Source organism: Neodiprion fabricii, chromosome 5 (assembly GCF_021155785.1).
Source record: "Neodiprion fabricii isolate iyNeoFabr1 chromosome 5, iyNeoFabr1.1, whole genome shotgun sequence".
NCBI classification, from domain to species: domain Eukaryota; kingdom Metazoa; phylum Arthropoda; class Insecta; order Hymenoptera; family Diprionidae; genus Neodiprion; species Neodiprion fabricii.
The window spans coordinates 27057895-27069638 of NC_060243.1; the positions used below are offsets into that span (position 1 = coordinate 27057895).

The following is an 11744-nucleotide window of genomic DNA, read 5'->3' on the forward strand; positions in this document are numbered from 1 at the left end:
AATATTTCTGTCATATTTTCTAACAGAAATGTTACAATTAACATAAATGTAAGGCGGAGCTTTTTGGATGTTATGTTTGGTTAAATTTTTGTAACATTGATTCAAGAGCGGGGAATTAGGAATGGGGAAAAATCATGCTTGAGGGAAAAAACCGGTCATCTTTCGAACTCGAGACTTATTATACTTTTTTATTTTTCTTTGTCAATTCGAAAATACTGCGTTCGTTACGGTTTTGAAATACTTTGATCGACGATCGACTCAAAGCAAAAATACTGCGAAGAACAGCCATGGACTTTTGTGTTTATAATTCATTCGGCTAGTTGATCGCTTGCACTTATGAATAATTAGAATTAGTTCAGCTTAGCGATGTCAGAAAATAAAAGAATCTGAAAATTGGATAATTAATATTTGCTTTTCCGAATCTGGACATCGATATATCGGATGAAAATAGCAGCATCGGTTCTGAATAATCGACAAAATATTACTGAAACAAATGAGCTAATTTGAAATAATGAATAGAACGTACTATAACAAGAATTTGTCTAGGCCTCTTAGCAAAAGTGAACTAATTAGTGACAGCGTTAGTTTTATTATTCAGTGTGCTACTGTTGACAGCAAATAAGTGGTATTTTGAAGTTTTCTGTTAGCTTTTTGACGTAATCAGATAGTGCGGAGTCGTTATTTATTAGAATATTTCAACTCAATATAAAATACAGACTAGATATAACGTTAAATTATTGTAACAACTTGTTTTTAATGACTCAATTAGATAACAATCAATCGATTTGTACAGAAAAAGAAGCTCTTCGATAATAATCAATAATATTTGAAAAATGGATCAATCTAACGCCCGGAAGATCAATTCTTCAAGAATCGTCAAAGAATTTTGCATCACTAGTTTATATTCGAATTGCCGTGAAAGAAACGATCTCTGGTTCTGCGTTGGTGCTCCACCTCCCAAAGAGTGTCATACATAACAGTTCGTTACAGCTTGATTATTTTCTCTAAATTTTCATGAGTTTCGTTTGTAAAAGTGTACCATCGGTGACACAATCCAGTTCTATATCCATGCCTCTCGGTATACTGGGAATGATATTCCAGGGCGTTTTTATGTCCTGCGTAATGGCTGAGCGCGCCCTTTTCTCGAAAAGCCGTACGCGCGCGGTGCCGGAGGATGATTGCGGAAGAACTCTGTGCGCGTGTCTGTGCTATTCAAGTTTCGTCCTGCGAATATCCCGGGATTCGCGCTGCGCTCGACACGCACAGGCACACGCACGCCAGGATCCATATTAGTGTGCGCGAGCGGAGCAGCGCGCACTCACACAACGGCCACTGCGGCGTTGGCTCTCACGGACACTGGGTACGGCAGAAGGTGGTGGTTCCCCGCTCGCTCGGTACTGTAGCGCAAGACACACGGGGCGGCCGAAAGCTGGATGCCGGCGACGTCACCACGGAAATCAAGAGTAATGCCAACACGAAACTGCACTACCCCGCAGCTCCCGGCGTCCCGACACCCCGCCCACCTCCGCAACAGCCACCCACGGGAATAACACCTTCGCCCTCCTCCTCGCCCTTCTCCTATCCACCTACCGACGCTGCTTTCATCCCGATCCCCGATTCGTCTCTCCTCTCTTTTACTCCTCTTGACTCGTCCGCAGTTTTCTGCAAATCTGGCGGCAGCCGCAGCGGAGGTAGGGCACCTTGTGCTTATCGGCCCCGAGGATATAAGGCCGCGTTTACCGCCCACTCAGATTTTCACGGAGTCGTAACGATTCTGGTGATGTCTTTGTCGTATGTACCTGACTACTCGAGCGATTCGCGAAACACTCGCGGGTCCCTTCTCTGACTGCTTCTTGACTCGAGTCATCGAGGATCATCGGGGTGCCGGCACCGCGTCGTCAAATTGATACCGTCGCTCAATCTTCTAACGATACCTTCTAAGGATAACTGCGACTATACGAAACTCTATGCAAAGGCTATCGCATCATTGGAGAAGTTCTGTTATCTGGTTTATGATCATGCTCAGAGAATGTGCCGATCAAAGTAAACAGTTGCTGTGGATATAAGTTGATTGACCTTCGATGAGGTGTTGTCGCGACTTCGTTAAAACATGAACTCATGAAGTCACCGTAACAAAGTGTCGATCAACTTTGGTTTCGAAAACTTTTTAACCGCGACTTTGTAATCAATGACCATCCTGACAGTGTAGCATGAATGGGTTCAAGTGATGGAAGAATTCCATCGCCGGATGCTTCGGAACGGAGCAACGGAAAGAATCTTGTGGTGATACAAGTTCGGCAGCACTCGGGGCGCGTGGTGGTCGACGAATTGCGCGGATCAGATCCACCGCCCTGCCCCCAACGGACTCGGAAATCACGCCATTTGTATGATCGGCTGTGATCCCCTGCGGGTGATACCAGCACTACAGCGGAACGTCTTTTAATATACACTATATCTCTCCGGGTGATGTTGCCGGGATAAAGAGATACGTCGGTATGTATACCGGGGAAATATTATGTATACGCGTCGTGGTGGAAGGAGGAGGACCTATTCGAACCAAAGCTGGAAATCCATCGCTGGCGGATGTTGGGGAAGGACAGTGACAAATTGTTCCGATAACGGATTGTCGATTTTCGAAACAGGCGATACTGTCTGCGTACTACTCGTATACTGTGAATCAATTTTTTAATTATTCATCGGGATAGGGATTTTGAACTGAAGTTAAACTGGATTTAATCTGTTCAAGTTTGAACGGAGGTGGCTGCTGTATGGTACAGCTGAACAACAGACTGTCTCGTTCATTAGCAGCCTTCGGCATTTGATTAGAGTATCCGAGAATGCTACAACTACCCCTTTATAATAGTGGAACCTACCTTGATTGCTAGCCGAATTGTAGTGAAAACTGCAATGTTTAACGAAACTAACGTCACTCTGACTTCCGACTCTTTCGTCGTTTAATTTGGTCTGTTCTCTGATGGATCCAATCGGTTGTATACTGTTCACCGATATCACGAGGTTTAAGTTCGTAGAGTTGATGTAACGAAACATTCAGGGAAAATTACTATTCGCAATTACGGAATATGAATTCGTAGGAGTCAAGTTTTCAAAATATGGTGTTGCACTGCTTATTTACGGTTTACTGAATTTCCGAGAATGATAAAGTTGCAAAATAAGCACGTTTCCTTAATATACATCGTCGCAATAACGTTACTCACGATAATTTCAACTTACAACGACTCTTTCATTCGATATCGATAGATGACTCGATTCTATTCGACAAGGAATTTGAAAAGATGTTTCAAATCATCGACAGCTTGCCTCGGAATCGCGTAGAGCTTTGAATCAAGAGACCGAAGTTAATAACGTTAACGTAACGAAACAGAGAGGAGAAAAATGACTATCTTGCATTTTATAGCGACTTTGAAGTAGTCAAGTTTTCCAAACATGTGTGTATTTTTTCTCATTGTAATTTACTGTATCTCAGATATTCCTGAAACTGCTAAACAACGATTTCACCAGAAACGTGAATCATTACAATAAGTAATAACCACCTCACCAACTTCAGCTTCGTTTGACTCTGCATGTACCGTTGCTGGTAATTGCACTCTCAAGTAATATGGTCACCGGTGACTTGGAATAGTCGTATTTAAAGCCAATTTGCAACTGACCAGTTAACTGAATCCCCGTCGCATTGTCAGCAGCTGTTTATATTGGTACAGATTAAATTAATCCCCGGTAAATTGTCCGGCTGTTAGGATATTTAGCGGTAAGCGTCTTAGAGTGTAAGGGAGAGAGAGAGAGAGAGAGGGAGAGAGAAGGACTTCCGCCCGCCACTTTTCAAGCGCGCGAGATGCAGTCCAGAATTACAATTCTCGTATTTTCGATCACCGCTGATCCTAGTGTTGAACTATTCAAAGTTTGAATTCACGCAAGTGTGCCTCTACCTTTCTTCATCGCTCTCTCTCTTTATGTTTGTTGATTTTTTTTATACACATGACGCGCGAATCGGGATTGGAAAATCTGATCGGTGGTTCATCAGTCGAAATTCGTGCACTACAGCTCACGCGGATTGTTAAAACATCGTTAATTGATGTGCCTTGATGTCGCTGCTGCAATGGCATTCAGAAATAAAATCTGGATCCATCTGCTCGTCACATCTGACATTTGTGTACCTACAGTGACGGTACGTACTGCAAATTGCAAATGTTTCTCATCGATTATTCATGTATATCCAAACTGTTTTCCATGCGAGGTGTGTTTCAGGAAACGCGCCAGCCGAGCTATCGGCTCGGAACCGCAATCCGTAAATGATTGCATAACGAGATATAAACTTAATATGAAATTCACTCTATGTCTATATTTTTATTTACATGGCCTTGTGTATACACAGCGACGTATGAAACATCGATCATGTAACAATATAATACAATAAATTAAGTAATAGCTAAACGGGTAAAAAAAAAAAATATTTTGGAAAGACTAATCTACGGGGTTCAATCTTACAATAGTTCGATATTGCAAGTGAACGTTTATTCATTTTTTATTTTATCTTACGTGTCATGCGTAACGCGAGTTACAGGCATTGGTTATCTTTTCTTTTCATTCACGGTAGCTTTCCGTACGTCCCATTAGCGTACTTGTCGCAAAGTACAAATCCACCCGAACGTACAATTCATACTTATTGCTGCCATCTGTCAAATTCATCCTAGAATTGTACACGTAGTTCTCTTCCGTTCCTTACCAAGATTATGGAACAGGGCGAATGAGCTTTTGCCATCCCTTTCAACAAGTCTGACTGTCGGTACCGTTTGAAAGCTCGAAACTCCGCCGAGACTCTCGATACGAAACGTCGTTAGTTTGGGGCTCTGCTTCTGTCGGTAAGGCAGCGACCTTCAAGCTACCCTAATACCTGCTACTTGCGTGTCGAATCTAGGTTGACCGTTTTCTTTTTTTGTGAAACTCGTTTAAGTACTACAAAATATAATCTAATATTGTTTAACGCTTGAAACGATTACTCATGGTGGTGATGAACATGCACCTCGCTTCTACCGCGCGGTCATCACTCGATGATAACAGTGTTTGTCCAACCGCGCGTTTCAACAACCGTTTACGGACATCGCACTGACGGTTGTAAGGGTATATTGGTACCGTACCGACGCTAGAACCAATCTTTTTACCACCAATTGCCGACATTCACATTTTCAGGCATGGGAGTGATAGTCTACACTTCGCCATTCTCGATGTTGTTGTTACTGATCGTCGATAACTCCGCTCTTATCATCTTCGCGAACCTTTCCAGTGCCTGAAATTACGGAAAGCTCACGTTATTGGGAATATTGGGTAAAATTTGCAACCTTTTCTCGGTCTCCTCGCAATTCCGATCGGTAATACGCACCGAATTCATATCCTCGTACGAAGCCTTCGCGAAGCTGGCTCTTATTGCATTGCAGGGCTGACTTGGGTCCGCCATAAACGCTGCGCCTGGCACCAGTAATACTCCGTGGGTAACCCCGCGCTGCATTACCATCCTCCAGGTATCCTTTACCCCTCGGACTTTTATCCAGAGGAAAAAACCCCCGCTCGGTATCGTGAAGTCTGCCAGACCTGTTTAGTCGATCAAACAAAAGACGCTCGTGACACGCTCTTGTGGAATATTTTCAGAACACATTTTGAACGACGATTCCGAGTAACTGCTTAAATCTTGAAAGAATATTCTATTCCGATCGTTTACGTGTGTCAAAATAATCTATGACTTACCGTGAAGGTGTTTCTTTGCCAGAGCTGAAATAACGTCTCTCCGTTTTTTGTAGAATACTCGAATCCTGCGAAAGTGTTCCATAAGCCTGTCGTGTCCCCAGATTTTTAGCAGGTTGTAAACTATAACCTGCGTATAATATGGAAGATTTTTAAGAGTTGTCAATAACCGCGTGTGCGCAAATATTTCGTTATGAACTCTGCACGACATCGACGCAAAGACGTGTCGTGTTGTTGCTCTTTTTCTTTTATATTCTCGAAATAATCTTTATTTCACCGAGAACGGTAAGAACTTCAACTGATTTATCACGTAAAATTATAGAGCATCGGACACGCGTCTGAGGTCGCAGAGTTCGTAAAATAACCCGTGATTCGAACTTTTATCAAACTTGTTTCGTCTTTCTTGGACGTTTCTTTTCTCTCTTTCCTCTTCGTTATTTATCATACACGTCTTAGAAATCATCATTTCTTCCTTATCTCTTACAGCCGTACGATTACTGCGATCGGCGTCTTTTCGTGACGCATAAATAAATTAGAGTTTCAATTATACGTTTAACCTTCATATTTCCGATACGGAAAGGCTCGACATCTAATGAGAAAATTTCAAGACGAGAGAAAATGCAATGAGCAAAATTGATGGCTACGATTCGATTAAAAAAATTTGAAAAAAAAAAAATAATAAGAGTCGATCAATGCGATCGATTCAAGCATCTCGACGAACCTGTGATATTGTAGGTGCGTGAAGGTGGCTGCTTTGCATGTGAACTTCGATACTGGCTACGAGAGGTGCTGCCGCGGTGATAAAGCCAAGTCTGAGTCCACTGCTCAAAATTTTCGAAAATGAATCTAACCGTATGACTCGTCCCTCCGTGTCCAGGGACAAAAATGACTTTGGAGCTTCCTGAAATTATAATTTGAGGAATATGATTAAAATTAATTCGATGTTCGATCATCAACGGATGAAATTTTTTGATTAAATTTCTCGTATGATGTTACAATTATTATTACGTAATTATCATGTATGTTGCAATTATTTCTTAATCGCTATTCCGCCTAATCTTAATTCTCAACTCATTGCGCCACGGCATAATAACGATAAAAATATCATCTCTGAAATTACACACACACACAGAAGTGTTCAAATTTTGCAAGATTTACGTGAAACGTGCGATAAAATATTTCCTCAAATAATCTCATCGCCGCTGCTTATCAACTCTAAACTCCAACCTCGCCGTGATAGGTATACAAAAATTTCGTCACTTTTTTTCAAGTTTCTCGTGTCGTTAAGTCATTCTTATTTATCGAAATCGTTCGTAATACGTGAATTTAATCAAATCATTCGTTCGATTTTCGAAGCGTATGACTATGAAAGCAAGCTTAATTTCTTTACGAATTCTTTATCAATACCTAAGGAAAAAACACAACAATTTTACGTCGTAAAATTTCAGAGTTTTGAATAGAATTTTCGGCGTTAAAGTAAATTCGTTTTCGCAGCTATTTCGCCAATTCCCAAGATCCAAAGTTCTGAACATCTCGCTAAGAATAGAAGAGTATAAAAAAAATTTGTTAATTTATCAAAAATTCGAGTCCAGATGACGTTCACTTACATCTGTGAAGTACATGTAGTGGTAGGGATCGTCGTCGAGGATGAGGAAATTGTATTCGCAGGCGAGTCTGTAGATATCCTTGCGTCTCTCGAGGGGCAGAACCGACCCTGTGGGATTTGCTCCGGTCGGGTTGATGTACATTATCTTTGGCATCTTTTTTCCCGCGGCTCTACGGCCCTTCAGGATTTCCCTCAGAAGCGCGGTGTCGACACCAAACGCGTCCTGGGCGACGGGTATCAGCTCCGCCTTGTGCGGCGATAGCTGGTGAAAACGAAACAAAAAAAAAAAAAAACAAATTAAACAGCGCAAGGATGATTATTCAAGTGAGGGAAAATTTGTCAGGATTTATTTAACCGATCCGACAATTTCTTTGTGCAAAAATTATACCACATGGCTTATATTGCAGTTTACGTTTAGTCAATAGAATAATAAACATGTAAGGTACTAATTTTGTTGTTTTGCCGTCGGGTCTTTTTTATTCTCTCGTACATCTCATTCCAGAATATCTGATCTTATACAAAGATTTACGACGATGATTTTTAGGGGCGGGGTTGAAATTTCGAATTTGAAAAGTTACGAAAACGCCAAATTCTGAACGTTTTTGTGACGAAACTTGGAGTAAGGAAACAAAACTCGGATGAAATATTAATGTTTCGAATGATCCGAAAATCGACGCTCAAAGTTCCGGAAGGACAAAACTGAGAAAATTACAAAATCTGAAGCATCGAAATTTCGAATGATCGAAGATTTTCAGTTCTGCGAATTTCTGACTGAGTGAAATTTCGCCACTTTGATCCTTCTCTGTTTCGGATTTTGGATATTTTTATGTTCGGAATCCAGGTGATTCTGATTTTCGGTTTTTCTGAATTTTTACACCCGCTCGTTGAGTAAACTATTACTCTGTGAGTATATTTAAATTTTCGGAATTTTCCTCTTTGGTGACTCGAATTTTCGGAACTTTAATCCGTCGGGTTTCCGACCAATCGAAACTTTGTTGTTTTGTGAAAGTTCGATTTCTTTAATTCAAGTTTCACCATCGAATAATTAGGATTTCGGCGCTTTCGGAACTTTTCAAATTCGGAATTTCAACCCTGCCCCGTTTTCAACGAAGATATCGAACTCTGCAGAAACGCATGTTTTCATTCTATTTGTCGTTTCCTTTTTTTTCAGGATCACTTACCACAACTTCTGTACCCGTGTAAAAGGGGTCCTGGACCAGGACGGGATCTCCTGGTCCGACGATCGCTTCGAGAGCCTTGCTGAGTCCATCTTGGCCGCCGGAAACCACGACGATATCCCGGCTTTCCCACAAAGGAGGTGCGTGATTTTTTCTTTGCAGTTCCCTGAGCGCCTGAAATTTCGAATACGCTTACAATTTATAATGTCGAGATTTCTTTTAAAAGCTGATATATAACAGCGATTTATCGATATATATATATATATAATATATATATTCAAATGGATGTTAATTTTTGCGTATCACCGAAACTCGACGAATTTGATAAGATTTTTTTCACTCTTACGCCACTCAATTTTTCTCTGTCAAAAAAAAAAAAAAAAAAACCAAAAAAAAAAAAAAAATGCTGGAAATATTGGAAAGAAATCGTTCAACTTCTACATTCACGGAAAATCATCATTTTTACTTTTTTATCATCTGTCCGATGAATCGACGATTTTCCATTACAATGTATTCTCTAGCGCTGATTGGGTAAGAAATCAACGTTTCGAAAAGACGTTCAACAATTATTCAGATTTCAATTTCGGGATATCGGAATCGAGTGAAACTGATGACATAAAAAAAAAAAAAAAAAAAAAAAAACCAATCAAACAAACGAGAATATAAATGATCAAAAAATCATCCTCCTTATATTATTGCGAACGTGACGAAATAGCAATAATCGCGTAACACGCAGATGGATTTCGTAATGTTATAGCAACACAGTTAATACACGCGATACGGTTGACTTCATGCAGATGAAGATAAGAATATTCCAATTACATTCACAAACGCGAATAAAGACGACCGGCAGTCTGCCTTGGATGACGTATTCGCGGGAGAAAAAAAAATATATATATATACATATATGTATTATCTCAACACATGCAGATTATACTGTTGTATGAAAATTTCATTCTTTGGGAGAAAGGAGAAAAAATGGAATTTATTTCTCAGTTTTTTTTTTTTTTTTTTTTTTGTAATTCTGGACGCATTTCGACGTCGAAACTCGTAGCTTTTTTACACTGGTAAATGATTTTCCCATTACCTGAAGCAGCGGGGGGTATCCTTGACTCGGAATATACTGCAGTGCTGCACCGAGTTCCTCACCTTCGAGGGTAAAACTCGAACCGTCTATAAGTTTGAGGCTTATTTCCGTGAACGGGAATGTCTCTTCGTTCGGCATGCCCTCCGCCAATGAAATCAGCTCCATCGGCGCCGAGTATGCGATTTTTGCTGAAGGGTGGAGGCGAAAAGTTTAACGAACCGTAGTTCGAAATTAAAAATGAAAAATGAACATTTCTTTTTTAATCCTGTCAGGATGAAAAATCGTATCCAAATCAACGAAAAAAATAATTATCGGCAGATTATTTTCCTCATTCGAACCGTACAAATGTTTGTTAGTGTAAAAATAATCTTATTTAGAATCGGTTTCTATTATTTTTTTTTTGTTTTTTCGATTATCAATTTAAACAAATCTGTATTCCACTGTTGAAAGTTTCCGTATCTAACTTTCTACACTGTATTGGAAGTTTTATTGGACACGGAACAGTGAATTTAACCATACGCTTACTGTTTATTCAATCTACAAATAGAATAAATTCACTGTACGATTTAGTAAAGTAGAAAAAATTTCCATGCAAATTGAAGACAGATTAATAGTATTTCAAATCGCTGCACCGAATTTTGTAAATTTGCAACCTGATTTCGTAAATTGACAATTATTTTGCACAGCAAATGTGTAGTAAATTTACAATAATGTTTGACAGTGTCTGTTGAAAAATATGTTGAAATGATTTGTTTCCTTTTGGTTTTGTATCAAGTCACCGAAATATTGCAAAATGAAGGAGATTAAACCTCTGTAAGGAATCTTGGTTATAATCGAGAGAGAGAGAGAGAGAGAGAGAGAGAAAGAGAGCTTGATAATGAAAAATTGGATGATTTTGACTAATTTAGGTATAAAATACTCACTCAATTCTCTGGTCGGTGCCGTTCGCCTCCTCTTCGAAACCTCAGTTTTGAACTGTGAATAGTCCATTGTTGGTTAATGATTAGTTTGTCTTCCGCCCTCTTCGATCACTGTATCTTTATCTCATTTCCCCTTTTTCTTATTTTCCCTCAGTTTTCTATCCGTTCATTTTTTGTCAATTCAATTATACGCGGAAAACCGTTTTTAATTTTTTACAGCTTTACTCGAATAAAACTCGATCCTTGTTGTTGAAAGCTTTGAAATTTGACGCTAGGTGAAGAATCGCTTCGGCTACTTGCTACACTTTATATCGAGTGACTGCCGGTCAAGAATTGACGAGCGCTTTTATATTTCGCGATAGCAGGAATATTGCGTCAGATAATCTCGCGTTTATGCTTTGCAAAAAATAAATACAAAATTCATTCAGTTCAATCAAAATTGCACAAGTATGCAAAATTAGCTTCCTGCGGTAAGTGACTTGTTTTTATTATCTTTTTTCGCCAGTTTTGTATCCCTTCTTCTTTTTTTTTTTCTTTCTTTTCCAATCAAATCTTTTACCACCGTTCTTATTCTTTCACTCCCCTATCTCTTTTCGTTCATTTAAACGACTGATTTCTTCCTCCTTTTGTTTCATTATCCCTAATTTTCCTCCATATTCTTTTTTATTCCTCTTTTTTTTTTTGTTTTCCTTTTTGCACATGTTTCCCGCCTCGTCTAATTGTATTCAATATTATTTCACGTAGTCGCGCGGCTCTCAAAGTTTCATTATACAACTTACGCACGTCTCGAGTGTACAATATAATGTGAAAAATATCTAAAATCAAGAAACGAAGGATTGAACGCCTGATAATTTTTACACTGGATTTTTCCAAAATTTTCACAAATCTTGCAACACTCCCGTCATAATCTTTGACACAAATTTTCTTACTTACAAAATATCCCGCAAACAATCTTATTAGTTTTAGGTTAAATTGTACTTTTTTTTACTTCGTTTTCAAAACTATATTTCTATTTCTACTGACCCGTGCAACGCGTGGTAAATATTTAATACGACTTTACACGTCTCGCGACTCATCGAAACGTGATCGAATTTTACAGCATTCAAATTTGACGATTATTAACCGATCTTTCTTGCAGATATCACAACTCTCTTGCATAATTTTTTTCGGCAGCGGTTTTTTATTATTATTTTTTTTTG

General features: G+C 39.4%; 1 protein-coding gene across 1 annotated transcript; it reads right to left on the reverse strand.

Annotated features, from left to right (window-relative positions):
- Positions 1-4586: 4586 nt before the first annotated feature.
- Positions 4587-10870, reverse strand: LOC124182607 (kynurenine/alpha-aminoadipate aminotransferase, mitochondrial-like). Its single transcript, XM_046570100.1, has 8 exons — positions 10549-10870; positions 9626-9813; positions 8542-8712; positions 7362-7622; positions 6476-6655; positions 5758-5884; positions 5396-5604; positions 4587-5302 (listed from the first exon to the last, which is right to left on the reverse strand). Exons 1-8 carry the CDS (start codon positions 10613-10615, stop codon positions 5222-5224), a joined length of 1284 nt encoding a protein of 427 aa, XP_046426056.1. The 5' UTR covers positions 10616-10870; the 3' UTR covers positions 4587-5221.
- Positions 10871-11744: the final 874 nt, after the last annotated feature.

Bases quoted from the DNA above. Each gene is read 5' to 3' on its own strand.
- LOC124182607 (XM_046570100.1), bottom strand. From the start codon at position 10,615: ATGGACTATTCACAGTTCAAAACTGAGGTTTCGAAGAGGAGGCGAACG. The intron at 5,885-6,475 runs GTTCGTCGAGAT...TATTATACGCAG, and splicing joins ACGCACCTACAATATCACAG to GTTATAGTTTACAACCTGCT. The intron at 5,303-5,395 runs GTGCGTATTACC...CCGTAATTTCAG, and splicing joins CGTACGAGGATATGAATTCG to GCACTGGAAAGGTTCGCGAA.